We start from the raw sequence: 24,625 nt of genomic DNA on the forward strand, positions 1-24,625 counted from the left end.
AGTGCTCCAATTTTGCCACATCTTCCCCTACATTTATTACTTTCCTGTTTTGTCATGTTGGTCAATCTGATAGGTGTGATATGGTGTCTCAAAGTTATTTTGATTTGCTTTCTCTAATCAATAGTGATTTAGAGCATTTTAGAGCATAGATGGCTTTAATTTCTTCATCTGAGAACTGCCTGTTCATATCCTTTGACCATTTATCAATTTGGGAATGACTTATATTCTTATAAATTTGACTTAATTCTCTATATATTTTAGAAATGAGGCCCTTATCAGAGAGACTGGTTGTAAAAATTCTTTCCCAATTTTCTATTTTCCTTCTAATCTTGGTTGCATTGGCTTTGTTTGTGCAAAAACTTTTCAATTTAATGTAATCAAAGTTATCCATTTGGCATTTTGTAATGTTCCCCATCTCCTGTTTGGTCATGAATTCTTCTGTTCTCCATAAGTCTGATAGGTAAACTATTCCTCGCATGCCCAGTTTTCAAGGTTACACACACCTGTACAAAAACTGAGTGTTCACAAATAAATGCAGAGAGTGTGAAATAGGAAGTGCCTCTTTCACAAAGGAATAATAATAATAGGTGACATTTATATAGCACTTACTACATGCCAAGCACTGTGCTAAGTACTTTACAATTATTATCTCATTTGGTCCTCACAACAACTCTGAAAGGTAGGTGTTTTTATTATGCCCATTTTGCAGATAAAGAAACTGAGGCACATGGGGTCATGTTGCTATTTTCTGAGGCACAATTAGACTTACATCATTCTGACTCCAGTCCTGGCACTGTCTCTCACTGCACCACCTAGCTGCCACATGTCATAATACACATATAATAAAATTAAAAGTATACTTGATAGGGAGATGGGAATAAAGGTTAGACATTAAATAATGAGACAGTCAGAGAACAAGTCATAGAAACAGTAAGCATTTGGGTGAGAAAGGAGTTCCAGACTTGTGACTGTATAGGTACCGCTGTATAGGGAACTCTGTCAGCAACTTAAGGTCTTTGAGAGTTGCCTGAGGCACGGAGAAGTTGTGATTTGCCCAGGATCACTCAGCTGACCTGAGATGGTAGAGCTGGAAAGGGGCCTTGGAGATCATCTAGATACTCCAACCCCCTCATTTTACAGTTGGAGAAACTGGGGCTAAGAGAGAAGTGAGTCACATAAGGGTCATCCGAAAGTTAGGAAGAGAGAGGGAGGGGATCATAACTTCTATTCCAGTGCTCTTTCTTTACTGGAATTTATCTAAAAATCAGTCTGTCCAAAAGCACTTGTGGAGAACCCGCTCCATGACAGAGCCTCTAATTTACCACCCAAGGTCGGCTGCTGCCTCCTATCACACACACTGCTCACTGCATTGGAGCTGTGGTTTCCTAAATAGGAGCGAATGTTCCTTCCTCCAGTACCGTGTACACGGCGCTTCCCACCCAGGCACGTGCCCTTCAGTGCTGCTGTGGCCAAAACATTTAGCACCTTCTTCCCAACTTTCTCTTGATGAGCCTCTTCAGAAGGAACCAGGCTGGTCCTTGAATAATAAATTCAGACCATCATCAAGACTGTACTTAAGTTTTGTTTTTTTTTTATTCAAAATTTACTTTAACATTTTTATCTTACTTTCTATCTTACTACCAAAGAGAACTAGGTTTACTGAAGTAGGCCGGACTCCTGGCAGAGTGCCTTGCCCAGAATGGGTATTTTGTAAATGTTTATTCAAGTCTAGTGAACTGATAAACTACCAGAGCTTGTTGGCCACTCTTAAAGGCTGGCAACTTTGAAGAGCCCAAAATTACCTGGACACCATGATGAAGCCTTGATTCCCTTGCAAATAAAATCTCTTCCCTGCCTTTTGTGCAAATTCTTCCAAACCCAGCACTATATAAAAACCTAGGGCCCTGGCTCTGTCACTTACCTGACTTTGGAAGTCATCTTACATCTTCAAACTTCAGTTTAACTTTCTATAGAATGGGGACCATCATATTCTCTTTAGCAAGTGTGCAGCTGCTGTTGTAGAGCTCCAATTATCTATTGGGTGTCCCCAAAGTCTTAGTGCAGTTTTAAGTTGTTAAAGCTTACTACTGCACTTGGACTTTGGAGACACCTGCTATGAAGACCTTTATAAAAAAATAAAGTGCTGTCTACATGCAGACTGCATATAGAGATTCTAACAGAGGCATCAGGGCATAGCAGACAGAGTGCTAGACTTAGAGACAGGATCGGGGTTCTAATCCTTCTTCAGACACTTCCTTTGCAGTGTGACTCACCCTGGGAAGATTCAGTCTCTGTGCTTCAGTTTCCTTATCTGTAAAATGAGGGGTTTGGACCCAGTGTAGTCTGTGATCCAGTGATCCATGATCCTACTCCTCTTCCCGGAGAAGCGAGAAACTTTCTTTTTCAGAAAGGAAAAATTCCTAAAGCAGCAGTTCATTTGTCCTCATTTTGTAATTTTTTTTTTTGTAAATATATCAGTGACAGTGAAACTGAATGTCAATGGAGCATGCCCAGGCCATGGCACCTTAATTGTTGTGGAAAAGCATAGAAAGGGCACCATCTGCTGGAGCATCCTGGGTGTTGCCTCTGATGGAGTTCAGGTTCCCCTGGAGACTCCTGATGACATCCCGAGTTAGAGAATGCTACAAGTGCTACAGCGAGGAGGAATCTGTAGACAATGAAGCAATGTAGACAACACCCGAAGACCCGAGTTTTCATCTGGCTTATGCTCCGTGGCCTCAGGCACGGTATTTTCCCTTTCTGGGTTTTCCTTGAATTAATTGTCCAGCTATATTAGGTTCTTCTTCTTCCAACTTCCTATAGGTTTTTGCTGTCTGTACCACAAATTGTGGACTGAGCAAATAGCTAACATTCTATTTTTGTACATGTACCTATGTGTATACACATACATTTATATTGCTTTATAATAATAAAGCTCGTTCACATTCATCATCAGACATGAGACAGGGGAGGTGGGATGCTCCTTGCTCCCCGTTGCTCGTTCCAGGCTCACCTTCTGCCACCATCAGCCGGCAACTGCTCTTCCTTTGAGGTTCACTCAATCTATGCCTACCACAAAATCACAATTCTTGTAGTTGTTGCCTACCAACCTCTGGGACACGCCTGTTCTTTCCTTCATGAGTTCAGTGTCCGGATCACAGTCTTCCTTCTCCAATTCCTGCCTTCATACAAGGGGGCTTTGTACATATTGGTGCTCCCTCAGGCACCCTGTCCTCCAATCAGTTCTTCATTTGTTTCCCATAACCTCCTCCTCCACCCCACTGCAGCTATACACAGAACTGATCATACCCCAGACGTTGCCATCACCTACCGATGCACCATGAACTTCCACACTCATGAACTCTGACATGGTCTTATCTGATTATGGTCTGTTGTCATTCCACCGCTCCCTCCATTTTCCTAACGTGTAGGTCTGACCATGTCACCCCCTATTCAGTAAACTCTAGTGGCTACTTATAACCTCCAGGATCAAAGATAAAATCTTCAGTATGACATTCAAAGCCCTGAACAACTTGTTCCCTCCTACCTTTCCAGTCTTCTTACGTCCCCCCCCCCCCCCCCCCCAATGTATCCTGTGATCTGGTGACCCTGGCTTCCTCGCTGGTCCTCAAACAAGCCCTTCCATCTCCCAACTCTGGGCATTTTTTAATGGCTGTCCTCCTAGCCTGCAATGTTCCTATGCCTGGTTTCCTTCAGGTCTCAGCTAAAATCCCACCTTCTACAGAAAGCCTTTTACAACTCCTCTTAATTCTAGTGCCTTTCTTCTGTGAATTATTTCCAATTTGTTCTGTCTGTAGCTGTTGGTACATAGTTGTTTACATGTCGTCTCCCTCATTAGACTGTGAGCTCGTTGAGTGTATTACCGACACTTAGCACAATGCCTGGCACACAGCAGGTGCTTAACAAATGTTTAGTGACTGACTGATTGGCAGTGAACACAATTATTGTTCTCATTTTATGGGTGAAGAGACTAAAGTGAAGTGGCTTGCCTCAGGTTTGAGCCAGGACTCAAAATCAGGTCACTTGACTCAGAGCCCAGTGCTCTTCTCACTACGTCTGTTGACAAGATCTATGGGAAGATTATTCTAGCAAGTATTCAATTCAGCAAATACTCATCACAACAAACTTGGTGAGATGGATTGTTGAAGGGCAAGAGAGTGGAGGTGGGAGGGCTGTTGTAATACCTTGGGTGAGTGGTAATGAGGAAGTACGGGGGGGGGGGGGACAGAGGCAGATGTTTTGGAGGTGGCAGCCACAGTAACTTGGTAACTGATGAGGTGAGGTTTCGAACGTGGTGAACTAGGAAATGTTGTGGAGGGAGAGTCATGAGTCATGCTTCAGGCCATCTACAACAGGTGTCTCCATTGTCACTTGGCACATTCTCTTCTTAACCCCCTAAAATACAGCTTCTAGCCTCATCGTTCAACTGAAACAGCTCTCTTCAAATTTATTAATACTCTTTTAATTGCCAAATCTAATGGTCTTTTCTCAATCCTCATCCTTCTTGATCTCTCTGCAGCCTTTGACACTGTTGATCACCCTCCCCTCTTTTCTCTAGGTTTTCTTGTCACACTCTATCCTGGTTCTCCTCCTGTCTAGGAGACTGCTCCTTCTCAGTCTCCTTTGCTGGACCCCCAACCGTGCTCTCTAACTGTAGGGGCTCTGTCCTGGGCCTTCTTCTCTCTATATACTAATTCATCAGCCCCATGGATTTAATTATCATTGCTACGCTAATGATTCTCGGATCTACCTGTCCTGCCCTAACCTCTCTGCAGACCTACTTTCACATCTCTAAATGCATGTCCCATAGTCATCTTAAACTTAACATGTCCCAAACTGAACTCATTATCTTTCCCTTCAAATCTCCCCCCATCTTCTCTGTTACTGTCGAGGACAATAGCATGCTCGAAGTCCCTCAGGCTCACAATCTAGGAGTCATAGTCATCCTGGACTCCTCACTCTCTCTCACCTCCTTACATGCCATATCCAAGCTGTTGCCAAGGCTTGTCAATGTCACCTATGCAACATCTCTCAAATATGTCCCCTTGTGTAGACAGAAACATTTGCCTGGATAAAGAGTAAGACCACCCTTCTTAACTGACTATTCCTTTCAAAAGGTAAATCAGGGCTAGAGAGACAAATACAGCTTTCTAGAGGTAACAGTTGAAACTCTGAGTGTGCTAAGGGAGAGTGCACAGAGAAAAAAGCCAATGAAAGACTGTTGGAGAACATCCGTTTAATGGGTGTGGAAAGACTGCACTTTAATGTTTTTATTTCCCCATAGCACCTAGCAGAGCCTCATACACAGTAAAATCATAGAATCTCAAGAGCCAGGACCTCAATTGACCAGCAGTGCCAACACCCACCTGAAGTATCAATGTTCCCCTACAACACTGCCTTCAAGCTTTTGCTTGAAGACTCCAGTTATGGTGGACTTTGTACCTCCTGAGGCACACCATTCCACTCCAATAGCTTTAGCTATTAGGAAATTCATTGTTATGCAGCTGAAATACCCCTCCTTTTAATTTCTCTCTTGCTGATTCTAAGCCCAAAAAAGCATAAGATGCGTGCTCCCCTGGAGAGCAGTCATAAGCACACTGAGAATGCTCACCTACCTTCTTTCCTCTCTCCCCAGCCCTGCTCAGCAATGCAAGAGGCGTGATGGAGGTTGAATCCTCGTACACAGACTTCATCTCCTGTGACAGAACCGGCCGGAGAAATGCTGTCCCTGACATCCAGGACGACTCGGCAGCTGTGAGCATGAGGACGCTGACGGGGAACATGGGGGAGCTGGCACTCGGAGGAGCAGGCAAGTGTCCTCTAGGTGACAGGACAGAGCCCAGGAGTCAGGAAACTGTGGACCCCAAAGTGACCTTAGGACGTAGGCCATAAAAACTAGATGGGACCTCAGCACATAGAAGGTGAGACCTAGACGGAGCCTTAGAATGAAGAATGTAAATACCAGAACTGGAAATTTAGAACCTAAAATGTCACTTTATAGGACAGAGGTCATCTAGACCAGCCTTCTCATTTTAAAGAGTGGGGCACCGAGGTCCATAGCAGGGAAATGACTTGTTCAAGGTCATACAAAATAGACCCTCCTTTCCTTTGAATTAACTTAGGAATATTGTCCATCCTCTTACTTCAACCTTCTTTCTCTTTTCAGAAGGGCAGGCAGAGATAAGCGCATCAGACAAGGAAGCTGGTACCAGGCCTGAGGGGAGTGAGGGGACTACCACATCCTGAGAGCTGCCCCTGTCCCGTTCTCTTTGTCCAGTGGCTGAAGGAAGAAGCAAGCAGCCTGGGCTTCCCAAGAGGCAAACTTGGCAGCATTCTCCCCGAGGACCACTTCCCTCCTCCTACAGTAACCCTTCTGGGCACAATGAAGCCGTGTGGACCTTCCCAGACTTCCCTTTTCCTCTAGTCCACACCCCTTCACCACCACCACCCCCCCCACACACAGAGGAAGCCTGTGCTCAGGGCAGGTTTGCCCTGCTATGGGGACCTCAGACTGAGGCTAGCCTCCAGAGGTGCCTTAAAGAGCCCTACCCCAACCTAGGGAAACCCTGTGGTTTTGCCTACTGTGGACCTTCCCTTTTTCCAGGCCCATCTAGTCTACTGTATTTGGTAATTCAAAACATTATTTATTTGGTTTGCACCTGTGGGGTGGGAATGGGGAGGTACCATCTGCTCCTTTCCTCTGGAGGACAGATAGAAGCCAGGTCCCCTCCCACTTCCTCTTAGGGGAGACATCATCCGTGGCCTCATCCCTCACACCAACCCACTTAATCCACTTCATTAAATTTCCTGAGTGCCTCCTCTGAAGGAAGCAAAAAAGATGAATAAAACCTGTTTGCTGACCTTAGGGAGCACCCTATCCTCATGGCTGCTGAATGCTTCATCTGTGACCCTCAGGATCAAGAGAGAGATCCTTCCCAACCCATCTGAATTAGTTCCTTTTTACTCTTTTTAAACTTTTGACTTTAAATATTATCTACCTTGGGGGGGAGGCAGGTAAGGAGTTGGGGAAAAGACAGTGGAGATCTGCTTTTTATTTCCATGGAGAGGGGGTGGTGAGGAAGCATTGGCGGGGGGGATTTTAGTCTAAACTCTTTGACCTGTGTAGCTCAGAGAGAATGATTCCTGACCTTTTCCCAACCCATTCTTAAGGGAATCATTTTGTTTCCCAATTTTACTAAGTTGTGTCTCCTTTCTACAAAGATACTTGATGCCTACCACTTGGAAAATAAATTCAGATCTTTTGTGTGATTGATTTTCCTTTTCTCCCCGAAATACTAAATATTGTCTGTAAGTTGTATTGTCCTAAGACCCCCCCCCTTACAGAAACTTAAGCTCTGATCCCTCAAACTCCAGTGGAATTTAGAATGGCCAGGAAAATGCCAATAGTCCCATTGTTAGCAACTTGGAGTAATGGGAAGGATGCTGAGCTGGTAGTCAAGCCACCTGATAGGTATGATACACAGGTTTTTTAATTCAAACCCAGCTCACTTGATTCCCAGTTGAGCACTTTCTCACAGCAAAGGTGGCAGCCGGTGACACAGTACAGAACACCAGGCCTGGAGTTAGGAAGATGAGTTCAAATCCGCCCTCAGACACTTAGTAGCTCTGTGGCCCTGGGCAAGTCCCTTTACCTCTGTCTGCCTTAGTTTCCTCATCTGTAAAATGGGGTTCATAATAGCACCTACCTCCCAGGGTTGTTGTGAGGACCAAATGGAATAATATTTGTAAAGCTCTTACACAGTGCCTGGCACATAGGAAGCGCTATATAAATGCTTATTGTCTCCTCACCAAATCAGAGCTGCCTTATAGATAGCAGATGGGAAAATGCTTGGTCACTGTAAAACACTATGATAATTGCCAGGGTGTTTCCCTGAAAGTAGACACACACACACACACACACTCTCTCTCTCTCTCTCTCTCTCTCTCTGTCAAACCTCCCAGAATGCCCCATGGTGGTCACTGAAAGACCTCAGTGCTTTCTGCCCCCCGCAGTACCAAGTCGGCACACTGAAGAGAAGTAGGCAGTGATTCTGAGACACCATGTTCCCTTCAGGCCAAAAACTGAGCCCAGGTCTACAGAGCAGAGGGCCAGCACCAGGCTCACCTGCGGCCTTTCAGTGGGGCAAGAGCCAGGACACGTCTGCACAGCTGTGTCCTCCCACCCCAAAGGAACCACTGACACATTTCAATCTTGGACAAACTTAGCAGCACACAGACTGGATCGATTAGTTTATTGATTGAGCACCGCCACCCCCCCTCAGCACCCAGCAGGATCACTTCTTCAGAGGGGCCTCAGACTTGGCCCCTGGCAGTCGGTCATCTCAGTAGTTATTTTTAAATGATTTATAAGCAAAAGCCCTGAGTCTTGCGGGTGGTGAGCAGCCTGTACAAGACAAATGTCCCTGCACCGAGGTATCTTAATGCACAGCTGGCTATATGTACACTGGGAAAAGAGTTGATCTGCTAATCAATATTGCCCCATGAAAGAAAATAGGCAAGATTATAGCACTTCCACCCTACTGGGAAGGAAGCTCGAATCTGGTTCCTGAGTCATGGCATAGTGGCTACTGAGGCATTATGGGATCAGGAGTTTTTCCTGTCTTGCTCTGTCATGTTGGAGGCATCATCACTCTGACACTGTGGGTGAATCCAAAGAAGCCAGAGTTAGGAAGGTTTTATCACTCACCCAGGGCCTAAATTCATAGCCTGTCTCTACTATATACTACCTATATGTATGAACTTAGACATACCAGCACTTAACACAGAGCCTGGCACATAGTAGGCCCTTAATAAATGTTTATTGGTCGATTGAAAAGTCACTTCTCTATAGTCCTGGTTTCCTCATCTGTAACATGGGGGGAGAAGGGGGGGACCTTGAACTAGATCTCTTAAGATTTCTTCCAAGTTTAGATTCGATGACTTTCAGAGATTACCATGTTCTTTGGGTCTCAGCTATCCCCATGTACTCTAGAATCCTGGGCCTATATTTGGCTCAGGGCAAACTCTTCCTCTTCAGGGGACACTAAGGTTATGAGGCCCTGAATCTATTTCTGAATTTCTTTAGCCCCTCACCTGGAGATACTGTGCTTTCCCAGGGGAGGGAACCTTGCCCAGAGAACACCAATGGCTTTCCCTTCCAAGGACAGAGGAAAGAATATGTCCTTAAGGAAAGAGCATGTGACCCTGGGGGAATTTCTGTGAATGGTCAAAGGAGACAAAGTGGACCTCAAGCCAGGAAGCAAACCTACGTTTAGAGACTGGCTGTGGTATCTGATAGGCCTCGTACAGTCGGTCAAGGAGCTCCTTTTTCTCATTGTCTGGAAGGAAGCTGGACTTGGCTGCATTGATATTCTGGAAGAACCAATGTGGCAAATGGGGTTAGACTTTCAAACACCAAACAAAGTTCAAGCCCCCTGGCACATTCAAGTAGCAGGGTGACATGGATGAAGTTGCACAGTTAGCAATAGCAGAATGGAAAGCTAGCTTGCAGGTCACCTCCTGGTGTAGGGCTATTTCCACTGTGCTCTGCTCCAGAGGGATATATAGGAAACTTTGGTGCAGGCCAAGAAGAGGGGAAGGGCTTATGTATCAGATAGAGGATTGATGACAGGGTCTCTGAATCCCTTGGTCTTTAGTATGGCAAATGTTATCTAAAAATGGGATTATAGCTGCAACCTAGAGGGCTTGCTTGATGTGGGCTTTCTCTAAGGGAGAGCTACGGAGGAGGAACCCTAAGACCCTTTTCTAGTTTGAAGAAGCAAGCAGCAGCCCCTCAGCCCCTTGGGGTGGGGGAAGAGCTGAAGCATAGCACCCCTGTGGGTTCACCCTCTTCTTTCCCAGTGTTACTCTAATGTTACTATCCCCCAGTCACTCACCAGTCTTATAAACTCATCCTCAGTAAAGCCCATTTGCGTTTTTACCATGCGGTAATCTGTGTCAATGGTAGACTTGAAGATGAGGGGGTCATCTGTGTTGAGTGAATAGTTAGCCTTATCATCCTTAAATCTAGATGAGAGAGATGAGGAAAGGAAACCACGGGTGAATCTCTGCTAGAAAACAACTGAGGCCCTATGCTGCTCGCTGTCGTGGGCCTTAGTGAGCTTAGAACAACTAGCTGGCTCTCACGGCCCTTCTCATGCTGGTAAGTGTCTCTGCCCTGAGAACATAGGACTCACCCACCCACTACTACTACCCAGGGGCCTGAAGACAGTTCTGGGCCTATCACATTCATGAATCATGTATTAAATATGTATTAAACATATATATTTTGCAGAGTACTACCTCTAACAATAAGACAGTCTCGTTTCACAGAAGTGGTTAGACAACTATCATATAATGTGTATTACAGGTCACTGGATTCATGTCCCCGGGACATGTCCAGAAAAGTGGACACATGGTATGGGAGTCAGTGCTCTTTAGATGAGGGAATGAAGATGCCACCAGTAGGAGAAGGCCTGAAGGCCCAGAGTCCCCAGGAAACTGTCCTAAAGTATAGGAAGCAGGGAACGAGAAAAGTCCAACTTTAGGACCATGGCACTAGCAAAGAGAGCCAGGAAAGGAAGGCAGCAGGGCCTGCAGGGGAACCAGTCTGCAGGGACCCCAACCATGTGTCAGTGGAGCCCAACAAACCTGAGAGGAATTAGGCTGCAGGCAAAGCAGGCACTAAACACTACCATACAAGAAGAAACCACCACTTGTGTCCATCCCCCATTGACCTGGCAGGAGACAGATGCCCCGGGGATGGACAGATAAGCCTTCCAAGGCTAATGATATGTTTCTGGCCTGCAGACTACCACAAAGTAGTCATCAGTTGAGGACAAAGATAGCCCCAAGTACAGCACATAAGTGAAGCCATTCTAGGACTGCAACCAGATATTCCATGCTTCCCTGAAGGTCCCAGCAGGGACCAGAAGGGCACCAGCTCACCGTATGACTGCATGCAGGGTGTCCGGCTTCCAGGCTCCTGTAAGATAGCTCGACCAGGGGCATACCTGGGTGAGAAATGATGCTTTGAAGAATGAGAAACACTGTTGGGGAAATGCCAGATGCGGCAGAAACCTTAAAGAAAGCATTTGATCTAACTCCTTCATTTTACAGACGAGGAAAATGAAGCCCAAGAAGACAGTGTAATGGAATGAACACTGAATTCAGAGTCCAAAGACATGGGTTCAAATCCTGATTCTGCTGCTTCCTTCTTGTATGACTTTGTACAATTCACTTCCCCTGGAGGGAGTCTCTATTTACCTATCTATAAAAGGACACAGCTAGACTAAATGATCTCTAATGTGTTTTAGTTCTAAATATCTACAAACCAATAAAATGACTCACCTGGGTCATACAGTGAGGAAGTAGCAAAGGCATAATTCAAATACAGGTTCTGACTCCAAACCCAGGGTATTTTTCCGCTACATGAGAGGAAGCGCTACAACGTGTTACATCTTCCGCAGAACAGGTAGGAAGGGGGCCCATAGGTTTCCTTTGCCCCAAGACTTAGTCCATGGGTGGGGGAAGTGAGGATGCCACATTCTAGGCAGAGTATCCCCAAATGTATACTAGGAGGCTCAACCTAGCTAACCCACTCACCTCAAAGTGCATGTTCTCCTTCAGCAACTTATCATACAGGGTGGTGTTTTCCAAAGTGTGGTAGCCATGGCCTATCCTCTCAGTATGGAGAACATCTACTGCCTACAGTAGAGGGGAGGTTGAGAGTGAGAGCAGGACCCAGACATGGACACCCCCAGCCTCTCTGCCCAACTCCTAGCCTCACCTGCTGTACAACCTCGGCAGACCCCACTTCTCCGGCATGAACTGTCCGATGGATGCCACTTTTCACTGCCTCCTGTAAAGGCAAAGGAAAGAGATAGTTGTGTCTGTAGGGGTAGGGGCTAAGAGAAACATTTTTAAACAGACTGCACCCCTCTCCAAGGCCCTCTCAGCCCCAAGGGGTCATAGGGGATAAAGACCTCCAAAGATCCAGTTAATGTTTCATTTTAGTCTGGACCTGAGAGGGCCTGTAACTTCAGTCTCCCAGAAGCCCTTGCTGTTACTCATGGCAGCAGAAACTGTCTCCTGTAATAATTCATAACACAGGAGGAATTGGCCCACTTGAGGTGAGGGAGAGAGGACATGGATAGCCAGAAGGCTTGAGAAAACAAGGAAATGGAGACATTAGAATAGAATAGTAGAGATGGAAGGAACCTTAAAGGCCACCTTCATTTTACAGGAGTGACCTGAGGTCCAGAGGGCAAAACTGACCGCAAGGTTGCATAGCTAGTCAATGGCAGAGCCAGGACGCCACCCTTGGCTGGCATCTGACTGGGAGCCTAGGATTTGTTCTACCACTATGCTGAACCTCACCTTTGCAGCCTACAGAAATGTTGGCAACAAACAGAATTCAAAAACTCCATATCCTCTAAACTGCTCATGTGTCTCTTGGCTGGGAAGCAAGGCTTATTTCATTATGCATAAACTGTTGCCACCCTCCCCCATCGCCACTCTGACCGCCACTACCCATACTTACTCACCTCATAGGCTTGTACATGCCCAGAGAAGAGGCTACTGTTGTTGATGGTCTCATCTCCAGCCAGGTCAATGGCCACCACCGTCTGCTGGCGATACTTCTTACAGAGTTCCACCACCTCAGGGGACCAGTCTGTAGGCAAGACCCGTATCATGTGTCAGTGCAGTCCATTGAACCTGAAAGGAATTGGGCTGTAGGCAAAGCAGGCACAAAGCACTAACACTCAAGAAGAAACTCCCACTTGTGTCTATCTCCTATTGGCCCGGCAGGAGACAAATGCCCCGGGACTGAGAAGCAAGCCTTCCAAGGCTAATGAGGTGCTACAGGTCTGCAGACCTGTCATCAGGTGAGGGTGAGGCTAGCCCCAACATGGCACATAAATGGAATCATGATAGGGCTGAAACCAAACAACCCATGCTGCCCATTTCCATGTCTGCACACAGAAGCAGCATGGGCCATGAGAGGACATTCCAAATCATACAATCTCAGTATTGAAGGGATCTGAAGTCACCCAAGCCCAATCACAGGCATCCCTTCTATACTGTACCCATCTGGCCTCTCTTTGAATGTTTGCAATAGGGAACCCAGAGGCAGCCAGGTGGATAAACCACTGACCTTGGAGTCAGGAGGACCTGAGTTCAAATCTGGCCTCAGACACTTATACTAGCTGTGTGACCGAAGGCAAGTCACTTAACCCCGATTGCCTCCAAAAAAAATTTAGGGAACTCACTTCCTTCTAGGGTATCCCATGCTACTTTGGAACAGATCTCATTATTGGGATTTTTTCCCCTTATATTCAGTGAAAATATGCCTTTCTGGGGCAGCTAGGTGGCGCAGTGGATAGAGTATCGGCCCTGAAGTCAGGAGGACCTGAGTTCAAATTCAACCTCAGACCAAACACTTGACATATACTAGCTGTATGACCCTGGGCAAGTCACTTAACCTCAATTGCCTGAAAAAAAAAAAAGAAAGAAGAAAATATGCCTTTCTGCAACTTGCAGTCATTTCTCCTCATTCTGCCTTTTTGAGCCAAGTAAAACAACTCTGATCTCACTTCTATATGATAGCGCCTCCCTCATACATTTTGGAGATGAGGATCATGAATTCCCTAGGTTTTCTCTAGGTCAAATATGCCCACTTCCTCTTTTCTCTAGGCCAAATATGCCCACTTCCTCTAATTCACCCCAGCTTGATGCCACACAAATCAATCCTGCCTTGCAGGTACTGACACTACCAAATTCAGAGTTCTACACCTTTACATTTAAAGAACCAGCACAGTTCTATAATCTGGGGGTATATTTTTCTGCTTTCACCTGAACTGAAGGAATAAGAAACCACTACCAGCTTGTGGGATGACAGAAAACAGTAGCTCATGGTTGGAGCTCAAAGATTTGCATGACTTTGAGTGGGTCATTTTCTCCCTGAAACTCAGTCTCCTCATCTGTAAAATGGGGGCAGGACTAGATAATCTGAGGATCTTTTAGCTCATATATAGCTCATACTCTGATTCAAAAGGAAGCATGACCATAAGACTAGAATAAACTAAACCCTGTTGGGGCATGTAGCCCAACCCCAGAATATCAGAGCACCTGGGTTCTGGCTTACCCAGATGGGCCCTGACCCTAACTCAGTCAAAGAGTACCAGAGTGAAGCTGTGCTAATAAGACCTAGAACAGGGAATCCCCCCACCATACCTGGAAGCATCTGACCAGGGAGTCTGAGGGCTTTGAAGCCAACACTGCTTAGAGAGAAGCAGCAGTAGCTTTCTGACCATCTGCAACAGACCCTTCCAGTCCTCTGGAATGGGACGGGATTGGGGCTGGCAGCCAGGAAAAGCCCTGAAACCTTTCCTCAGGGAGACCCAGAGGCTGAATGGCCTGGCATCAGAAGGCATCAGGCTTTGTTGGTCAAGACATGAAGAAAAGATATCTGGCTTAAGAGCCACTATCTCTACTGGCCTTAAGCAGACAGGGTAAGTCGGGACCAGATGAACTACCTCAGGGTTAAACAACACCACCATCCCCAACTGAATCCCAAGTGCTTTAGGGACCATGTGATGTTCAGGTGAGACCTTGCTTAGGGATCAGCAGATCATGGACAATGTGGGAGAGAGAGCCATTGACTGCTGCTTCCAATTCTGACACCTTTCACTGTGGGCTCTGGTCTAGCACAGCAACTCTGTGTGTGTGTGTGTGTGTGTGTGTGTGTGTGTGTGTGTGTGTGTGAGAGAGAGAGACTGAGAATTCAGATCTATGTGAGTTCCTCTCCTCACAGCCCTCATAGGCATGTGAGTTCATCAGTTCATAGGATCATAGAAATGGAAGCTGGCAGGGACCAGATGTCAGGCAGGCTAACTCTCTCGCTTTACAAATGAGAAAATCAATTGATAAGCACTGACTGAGTGCTTGTCCTACAAGGAGTTAGGCATTCTGCTTGGCACTGAGGGTGTAAAAAACAAACAAACAAAAACGCCACAAGCCCAGAAGAAAGGGAAGTGACTTGCCCAAGATTGCATAGATCTGGGGCAGAGCTGGGGATCTGAACCCAGGTCTTTTGATGCCAAAGACAATGCTCTATCCTCTATATCACATTGCCCCCTCACTAAGCCACGTGGACTGAATTTCCCTAAATCTCTTCCACATATCTGCCAAATAGGTATCTGCTCTTTGTGGCAGGTCCAGAAGAGGCTTTTTATGAAGAATAAGAACTAGTAAGAAAACAAAAAACAAAAATTTTCTCAAAAAATTGACCAGAACTTCAAAAACTTTCTAGCAGATGGTAAGATTGGCAGATGCCTCCTCCCCTACTTTCCTGGCTGTCTCATCTGTTTCAAGGCTGCACGCTGCCACATTGCTTAACTCTAGTGCTGGCAACCTCAGACCCTAAAGAGACAAGGGAGGGTCTGGGAAGCTCCCAGGACCACCAAGCCAGAGTGTCCCGTCTCTTCTCCTGCTCTTCTTCCAACTCTGAAAAGCCTTTCCTGCAGCGAAGGAGGCAGAAGCAAGGCACAGTATATGAAAGAGACCAGCTAAAGACACAAGGAATATGTGTGTTAGGGGAGGAAGACAAGCCAGTTCAGGCATCCATCTTCCTCTGACTCTTCTAGTCTAAGGATCTGTTCCCAGTGCTACGCTCCTGGAGAAGAGGATGCAGGGTATGGTGAATAGAATGGGAACTACCAAAAGAGGGAGAGGAGAAGAGGGAATGAGGACACAAGTGGGAAGGGAAGAAGGAGAAAAGGAGGAGGGAAGGAAAGCAGAGGAACGGAAGAATGGAGGGAGAGATGAGCAGGGTAGAGCAGATGGAGGGGATGGGTGAATTAAAAAGCAGTTACTAAACACATACTATGTGCCAAGCACTGTGCTAAGTGCTAGGCACACAAAAGAAAGTAAGATGGTGCCTGTTCTCAAGTTGCTCTTGTTCTAATACAGGAGACAACACATATTGGCAGTTTCAGCTGGAAAGGTCCGGCGGTCCTTAGAGAGACAAAAAGAAAGGATGGAGAGGAAAGAAGGGAGGAAGAGGTAAACAGGATAGAGGGGATAGAAAGGAAGATGAGGAAGGAAGGAAGGAAGGATCAGGACTAGACAGGGGCAGGCCCGAGAAGGTGAGGAGAGGGACCAGAATACATTACTTGGCATGTGGCGCATGCAGCATAGAATAGACCTGACTTTGACGTTAAAGTCTCGCTCGCCCTCCTGCAGGCCCTGGCTGATGAGAAATACGACTTCATCAGGGGTGACGTCTCCTCTGTATGGAAAGAGAGATCCCCAAAAAGGAAGTGAGGCCACCAGGCAGGGGGAGAAGCCAGCCCCTCAGCCTGGAGGTCCCACTGAGACAGAAAACCCAGCCAGTGGCTGGGCCAGAGCTGAGCACAGGACTCCAGGCAGGGAGGGGGTTTGTTTTGTTTTTGGTGGGCCAGTCGGAGTGAGAGGCTTCTTTCTTGGCATCAGAAGACAGGGATAAACGAACGAGATTTCTGTCTCCAGCTGGGCCTACACCCCACCTCCAACTCATCTCGTTTTTGGGGAAAAGTAGCTAAATTGATACCATATGGGGAGCCAAGGGGCTTGAGACATTTCTGATAGAATGTGAGGAGAAATTCTCTGATTAGGGATATCCCTCTGGGAGAGTGGAGAGGATGGAACACAGGGATAATGGAGAGGATGGAACACAGGGATAAATTTAGGTGGTGTAAAAACAAAAGATATTAATAAAAATTCATTTTTAAAAGAAGAAAATTAGTGGATCACGGCAGGTGATCACTAGTTTGGAGAAAGAGCCATGGCATAGGAGTCAGGAGGCCTGGGTTCAAGTCCCAACTCTGCTATTACCTAAAATTCCAACTCCGCTATTACCTCACTATATGACCTTGGGTAAGTCACTTTCTCATAAAATGAGGGGCCCAAACTAGATAATCTCTGTAGTCTTTTCCCACTCTAAATCCTATGATTTAGAATGGACCTGGGGTTCCTCTTCTAACTAGGGGGTATCAGCCCATTTAGAATTCTAGCCTGCCCAGGTGCAGACCTTGGACTCCACCAGCCACACCCTCCACACCACCCTGGGCCCTCTCCACTCACTTACTCAGCCTGATTCCAGGGAATGGGCTCCACCTTGGAGTTGGCCAGCAGGTGGGGGCTATACCTCACCTCCACATACACCACACCTTCCTTGGCTTTCATCTCCACAAACTCATAGGCCACTCGTTTGATGGCTTCCCGGTCACCCCTGTGAGGATGAGGACAGGAGAAAGGCAGGGCTCAAAACAACCTCCATTCCTAGTGGCAAGATGGGGTGGGGTGGGTGGGGAGGAGAAGGAAAGCCTTTGTTGTTCAGTCACTTTCAATCATGTCCAACTCTTAATTACCCCATTTGGGGTTTTCTTGGCAAAGATATTGGAGTAGCTTGCCTTTTCTTTCTCCAGCTCATTTTACTAAAGCAAACAGAATTAAGTGACTTGCCCAGGGTCACAGCTAGTAAGTGTCTGAGGCTGGATTTGAACTTAAGAAGATGAGTTTTCCTGATACCAGGTCCAGTACTCTACCCACTGTGCCACTTAGCTGCCCACATATATATAAGTAAACAAAAGAATATAAGAGCACCTATTTGAGTGCCTCTGTGTGTGTGTGTGTGTATGTGTGTGTGTGTATGCGTGTGTGTGTAAGAGAGAGAGAGAGAGAACATGAGCGAGAAGTAGGGAGGAAGATAGAAGTGGAAGGGGGGAGAAAGAGCAAGAAGAGGGAAGGAAGAAGGGAGAAAGAGAGAAAGATAAAGAGAAGAGAAGAGGGGAAGGAGAGAGAGAAGTGAGAAGGTGGGAGGGAGAGAGAAAGAAGGGGGAGAGGGAGGGAGAAGGAGAAGTTGTGGATCTCTGAGACATGATGTTCTGTGAGTAGGGATGGGTTCATAGGTATGTTACAGGATATGCATGGTTGTGGGAGGAGACAGATGTCTTTTCTTGCCAGCATTTGAATGAAAACCTTGTGTCCAGTGAGAAAGCAGTTTCTCACACTCCCACAATCATCTTCCTGTCACAAACTCTCAGGGGCAAATAACAACTGAAGCAAGCCAGAAACCTATTGCCCTTTTGTGGAGGCAGAGAAAAGGGCAGGGAGAAAGACAAACCAGAGGAGACTTTCCAGGAAAAATAAAGCTGGGGAGCAATGAGGAAGAACAAATTCAAGGCCGGGGTTCCCTTGAGCCAGCCTCACCTCCAAGTGTCAGTAGGCGTGGCTGTCGGGCGGTGGTATTCAAGGCCTCTCCACCACAGCCTCCTCCACTCTGCTCTTCTCACTGCCCCTTCAAAAACACACTATCCTCACTCCCTTGGTATGGTATAAAGAGCCTTGGCTCAGTCAGAAGACCTGGGTTCAAATTCTGGGTCTGTCACTTACTACCTCACTTCCTCTACCTAGGCCTCAGTTTCCTCATCTATAAAATGAGGGGGGTGGACTCTATCTATGATCCTAATAATAACCCATATTCCTATGATCAAAGACTGTGCATTTCTCACCCAGTCTGGAGTCCTCTGTGCCCCACTCCCTTTCCAAACCTAGACCAGCCCCGACTGCTCAGCTCAAGCCTTATCTCCTCCCTGATCACCCCAAATCACCAGAACCTTTCTCTAAACTTGAGCATTTTTTCCACAATCCGCTTAACTCTTATTCTTCATTTCCTATGTGTCTGTCTTGTCTTCACCCCAAGACTATGAGTTTCACAAGGGCTAGAACTGAGTCTTTTCCATTTTACGTCCCCCAAAGTGCTCCTCACAGACCCAACAACACAGAAGGTCTTTTAATTAAGAGTAGGAATAGGGGCAGCTAGGTGGCACAGTGGATAGAGCACTGGCCCTGGAGTCAGGAGGACCCGAGTTCAAATCCAACCCCAGACACATAACACTTATTAGCTGTGTGACTCTGAGCAAGTCACTTAACCCCAATTGCCTCACAAAAAAAAAAAAAGGAATAATCTGTGTCTGAGCCTTGGTTCTACCACTTAGGAGCAGTGTGCTTTTGGGCAGATCGCCTGACCTTTCTGATTTTCAATAAAATCTGAATAATCACGCTGGCTCTCCCTCTCTGAGGATTGTTGGGAGGATGGCATGAGTGATGGTTCTGAAAGTGAGCTGTGAAGAGGTACGTGAATCCAAGATGGACTTGCATTATTAGTAAATTGGACCGCTCTTGGCCATGTATTCCTGCATAAGATAAGATTAGACTAGTTGACTTCAGCTCTCAGCACTAGCTGGCCATCTCTTTAACCTTACAAGCCTCTCATTCTCACAGGGGGCTGGGGGACCAGACAACTCACGCGATGGCTGGCATGTAGTAGTCAAACTTGGCCAAGAACTCAGGGAGGCTTAAGGGCTTGTCCATGCCAATGATGTCCCGGAGTTCCTCCACTGTGTTGGCAGGAAGTGGGATTCCTCTCTTCCTGGAAGCAAAAGCAAAGCACATGCTTGTTCAACAGCCACGAAAGGCAGGAGGAGAATGTGAGACCACAGAGCAGAGAGGCCAGGGTTCACTCCTGAGGTCCTCACCTTCCTTCTAGGCACATGGACCATAACTCCATGGAGGTAAGTGTGGTACTGTGGAAAGAGCACTAGTTAAGAGGGCCTGGGTTCAAATCCTGACTTGGCTACTTAATAATTGTGTGATTTAGGACAAGTTACTTTTACTCTCTTGGGTTTTTCAACCCCAGGTTTTTCCCCTGTTTGGGGAAAAAAAAAAAGACACCCTCAACAGTTTCTTCAACCTGTAAAGTGAGAGAGTTGAATTAGGTAGTCTCTATGAGGTCTGTCCCAGATCCAGGTCCATCCCTTCTGTTCTATACCCGCAACTACCCTTTGTTTCCTCTACCCTTCCTAAGTCCATCCTGACCACGATACTCCTAGTATTCTCCTCAATAACTGTCCATGGCTCCCTACTGTCTAATGAGAAAAGAACAAACTTCCAAACTGAGAATTTAAGGGCCTCTACAACCTGGCATTATTCTACCTTCTTAGCTTCGTTCTCATATGATTCTCCTTCATACACTAGGTGCCAACAGAACCGAACTTCATGCCTGCTTCCCCTCCCTCTCTCCATGTACATAGGCATGTCTCCCGTGCCCAGAATGGTCTCTCTTTGGGGGCAGCTAGGTGATACAGTAGATAGAGAGCAAGGCCTGGAGTCAGGAAGACCTGACTTAGACACTCAACTAGCTGTGTGACCCTGGGCAAATCATTTTGACCTTGGTCTGCCTCAGTTTCCTCATCTGTAAAATGGGAATAATAACAGAACCTACCTCCCCAGGGTTGTTGTGAGATCAAATGAGATCATATTTGTAAAGTGCTTGGCACATAGGAGGTATTTAATAAAATTTTTGTCCCCTCCCTCCTTTCTATTCCCACTTTGTGAAATCCTGCTACCTCTTCTAAGAAGCCTCTTCTAATCCTTTTTCCCACTTAGTCTTTACAGAGCACAGCATATGATCTTTTTTAAGCACTTACTTACGTAACACAATCGTTGTTTGTTGAAGAGGACCAATGACATCAGAAAGGTGATGTTTTGACTTGCAAGTGAATTAGATTTAAGTGAGGCAGGGTTGTGCCCAGTCATCAGCCTCACTTCTCCCCCAGAACCATCTGGGTCCAGGCGCAACATATAGATCAGGAGATGGTCCTGGATGTTATAACTAATGTGTGTCACAGTCCATGAGGATGAGGACAATGTCTTATCTGCCTTTGGTATCTCATAAAGGGCTCCTTAAAAATTTAATTTCATTTTAAATTTTCCTATTTTTCTTGACACTTTTGTTTCAGAAATTTGTTTCTGAATATCTCCCTCCTCCAACCAGCTAGCCAAAGATTAAAAAAAAACAGAAAAAAGGCAGTTTGGGAAAACTAATCAATATGTCAGCCATGTCTAAGGAGCATATACAACATTGCACACCCACAAGCAAGAGGGAGGTACACTTTTTCAACTCTTTTCTAGTACCAAGGTCAGCCATTATAATTCTGTGTGGGTCTGGGGGTTTGTTGTTGTTGTTCTGTCCATGGACCTTATTGTAGATGTCATGTAGACCACTCTCCTAGTCTACTTGCTTCAGCTTGTGTCTGTTCATGTCTGCCAATGCTTCTCCAAGTTCTTCCTATTTGCTGTTTTTTATAGCACAGTAATACGGCACTACATTCACATAATAGAATTTGTTTAGTCATTCCCCAATTTCTCAGTACCTCCGTTTCCAGTTTGTGGTGTTTTGTTTTGTTTTGTTTTGTTTTTTTAACAACAAAAAGTTATTTGGCTATTTGGGTCCATATGGACCCTTTGTTGTCAGCCATTTGGGGATATGGGAAATTTGGAGCAAAGGGTACAGGCATTTTAATCACTTTCTTAGCATAACCCCAAATTGCTTTACCATATGGTTGGAACGATTCACAGTTCTACCAAGAGTATATCAGGGGCAGCTAGGTGGTGCAGTGGATAGAGCTCTGGCCTTGGAGTCAGGAGGACCCGAGTTCAAATCCAGCCTCAGACACATGACACTTACTAGCTGTGTCACCCTGGGGCAAGTCACCTAACCCTAATTGCCTCACACACACACCAAAAAAAGAGTATTAGTGTGCATATGTTTCCAATATGGATTATTTCCATTTTTTGTCATCTTCGCCAATTTTCTAGGACTCTTAATAAATATTTGTAACAAGAAGGGATGGACATGTGGATAAGTGAATGTGCACACGTGTGCTTGTATGTGTGTGTGTGAGAGAGAGAGAGAGAGGGAGGGAGGGAGGGAGAGAGAGAGAGAGAAAGGGAGAGAAAGGAAGAGAGAGAGAGAGAGAGAGAGAGATCATCAGTCTTCTCCTCACGAGACCCTTACGGGGAAGAGGCCCATATGAAATGTGGGAGAGATTCAACTATCCACCAAAACTCAGAAGTGCTATAAATCATTGCTGACTCAGGGCTTTCTCCCCTGAGGGCTCAGTGGGAGACTTAGCCTGAGTGCAGACTCCCTTCTCAGCATAAGAGGGTGTGACCTCTGGGCAGGGGCATAGTCGGCTTGGCTTCATGCCAGGAAGAGACTTATCAGGGTACTGATTGCTGGCTCAACAATTCCTGGGCCTGAGCAGGCGCCACAGACTTCCTCTGCCTCCAGGCCTGCCCCTCTCACAGGCTACTACCATCACCCACTTGAAGATGGACAAGGGAGTGGGTCAAGAGAACAAAGAGGCCTGCAGCCCTTAGTCTGAACAGGCTTGAGGAGGTAGGGGCTCTTCTAAGTGCACCGTGCCAGGGATGCTGTTGGCGGAGAGGTTACCTAGTATGACCCACCCCCTGCTTTTCACTTTCCTTTTCCAAATTGCCTTAGCATAAACTGACGTCCCGCACTGGTGACCTCTGTCTCGAGTTGTTTCTGAGTCCAACTCCAGGCTGGCATCTTTCTTCCCCTTTTCTCCTTCTAAACTATGTCCCCCTCTCTTTCTAGACCCATGCTTGCCTTGAATGGCGTAGACTCAAAAGAAATCAAGTTGGAAGGAACTAGAGAGATTATTTATCCTACCCCTCTTTATTTTACAGATGAAAGAACTGAGGCACAGAAACTGAATTATCCCAAATTACAAAGAAAGTAAGTAACAGGACCAGGACTCAAGCGCAAATCCAATGCTTCTCCCACTCTATGGCCTATTCTCTCCCTGACCTTCAGGTCTCCAATCTAGAGATGAAAGGGACCCCAGAGGCTCTCTAGTCCATATATGATCCTACTGAAGAAATCTCTAACGTATTTCCTTTCAGAAATTATTACGATCTTTTGAATAGGATGGCAACATAAACTTCATTGACAAATGCCATACTGGCTACAAGAACTCAAAAGATTGCTTAAGTAGTTGTGCTAATATTCAGTTGTGACCATACAAGAATTGAAAACGAAGTGTTCTTATTAAGAGGAATACTTTCAAGATAATCTGGTCACATCCTATGCATAATTAAACCTTTTTTTAAAATAAAGGGTTTTTTTTAAGCAAATAAGGAAAGTTAGTAAAGTTGTACTTTTTTGATGGAAAACCTTTGAAGACAGACTAGTGGTGGTTATTCAAGAGAGGGAAAAAACCCAAAAAAATAAGCTACATATTGAAGTTACAGGATATAGCACCTCAAATTAGCCGGTATCATTTTACAGATGGGGCAACTGGAGTCCAGGCAGGTTAAATGATTTGTCCACAGTCAGAGCTAGAAAGTGTTCAAGAAGGTATGTGAACTTAGGTTTTCCTATCCACTATGTCTTACTGGTACTTCAATGTAAGTTATCATCTTCATGTTACAGGTAGAGAAACTGAGGTACAGAGAAGCTAAGTGACCAACCCAGGATCACAAAGAGAGCAAGCACCAAAACTCAGTCCAGCAGGTAAGATTCAAACCCAGGCCTTTCCAGACTCTAAGTACAGAGTTCTTTCAATGTTGTCTCTTAAAGATCACAGGGATAGCTTTTGCCATTCCAAACCCAGGGAAGAGGAGAGAGAATCTATATCCTATTCAGACAGAATACACAAAAAGTGCTGTTGTGAATATTTTGACATATATGGGATTTTTCTTTCTCTTGGCATTTGAATCAAGTCCCACCTGTTTTCTCAAAGCTCACTGACATACCTGGCTGCCAAAGGCCTCTCCAAACCTCAGCTGCCTCCTTGAAGGCCAAACCTCCACCTCATCTGACCTCTGTTATGACATCATGCCCCAAGCTTTTTTTGTGCTCCTTAGATTCCAGAAAAACAATGTTCTTGTGACCCTTAAAAACCAACCACTCCTAAGCTTACTCTCCACGCCATCTGATGAGGGAAACTTAAAAAGAAATAAATCAATTAATATTCCATGAGAAACCCTAAGATAGCAGGCAACTCCCTTTCCTTCCTCCCTACCCAAGCTCTTAATACTTTTCTTATCTCCATAAAGAGTGTTCTAGACTTGTCTTATCCCCTTAATGAGGGTTCTCTATGTTCCCTAACCTTTTAAAGGCGTTTCCTTCCCTTTTGGTCCCATCTCTGTTCCCAACAGCTGCTGCTAATGACCTGATTAAGACCAGTCCATATTGCTGCTTAGTCTGGATGGGTTAAGCATAAACAAAGACAACCCAGCCCTTCCTCCCCTCAAGGCTCCTTCCTATCTGGGCTGGGTGGGTAAATCTGGCAGTTACCAGCCACTGCCCTTTGAAACCTTACTCTGGTTTCAGGTCACATTTAAGACACCTGAAGTCATAGCCCATGATCTCTTTGAGAAACAGCAAACACAGCAACCTGGTCCTGGTCTGAGTTGAGCCTTCATAACTTGCTATATAACCCCTCAAGGGGACATATTTAAGCTTTCTGAACTGGTTTTCCCATTTGTCCTTGCAACTAGACTTGTTCTGCTTCTCTGGTCCTCCAAAGTGTAGCCAAGTACCAGGGTAGTAGTAGTATCAACAATAACCAACTAAATTAAAAGAGTTTTCCATCCTGATTGTCCAGAATAGCCTTCAGAAGCCACCCTCCCCATTCACCCTGAACTTCTAGGACAGGAAAGGTGAATTATTGCCCTGGTTTCATGGTCC

At 45.8% G+C, this 24,625-nt stretch overlaps 2 protein-coding genes across 4 annotated transcripts in view; one reads left to right on the forward strand and one right to left on the reverse strand.

Annotated features, from left to right (window-relative positions):
* PKIG (cAMP-dependent protein kinase inhibitor gamma) overlaps nucleotides 1–7,290 on the forward strand; it is a 71,102-nt gene extending 63,812 nt beyond the window's left edge. For all 3 annotated transcript variants that reach the window (XM_027847674.1, XM_027847682.1, XM_027847665.1), the window contains exons 3-4: nucleotides 5,657–5,830; nucleotides 6,188–7,290. In XM_027847674.1, coding sequence (XP_027703475.1) covers nucleotides 5,683–5,830; nucleotides 6,188–6,267 — 228 coding nt within the window. In that variant the 5' untranslated portion in view covers nucleotides 5,657–5,682 and the 3' untranslated portion in view covers nucleotides 6,268–7,290. The remainder of the gene's footprint in view (nucleotides 1–5,656; nucleotides 5,831–6,187) is intronic.
* A 953-nt stretch (nucleotides 7,291–8,243) lies between these two features.
* The window catches only part of ADA (adenosine deaminase), a 28,522-nt gene continuing 12,140 nt past the window's right edge, over nucleotides 8,244–24,625 (reverse strand). The window contains exons 3-12 of the mRNA XM_027851566.1: nucleotides 19,373–19,495; nucleotides 17,150–17,293; nucleotides 16,197–16,312; nucleotides 12,567–12,694; nucleotides 11,810–11,881; nucleotides 11,626–11,727; nucleotides 10,969–11,033; nucleotides 9,918–10,047; nucleotides 9,291–9,393; nucleotides 8,244–8,679 (exon numbers count right to left, since the gene is read on the reverse strand). Coding sequence (XP_027707367.1) covers nucleotides 8,669–8,679; nucleotides 9,291–9,393; nucleotides 9,918–10,047; nucleotides 10,969–11,033; nucleotides 11,626–11,727; nucleotides 11,810–11,881; nucleotides 12,567–12,694; nucleotides 16,197–16,312; nucleotides 17,150–17,293; nucleotides 19,373–19,495 — 994 coding nt within the window. The 3' untranslated portion in view covers nucleotides 8,244–8,668. The remainder of the gene's footprint in view (nucleotides 8,680–9,290; nucleotides 9,394–9,917; nucleotides 10,048–10,968; nucleotides 11,034–11,625; nucleotides 11,728–11,809; nucleotides 11,882–12,566; nucleotides 12,695–16,196; nucleotides 16,313–17,149; nucleotides 17,294–19,372; nucleotides 19,496–24,625) is intronic.

The sequence above is a fragment of the Vombatus ursinus genome, unplaced genomic scaffold (genome assembly GCF_900497805.2).
Source record: "Vombatus ursinus unplaced genomic scaffold, bare-nosed wombat genome assembly UNPS02000580.1, whole genome shotgun sequence".
NCBI lineage: Eukaryota > Metazoa > Chordata > Mammalia > Diprotodontia > Vombatidae > Vombatus > Vombatus ursinus.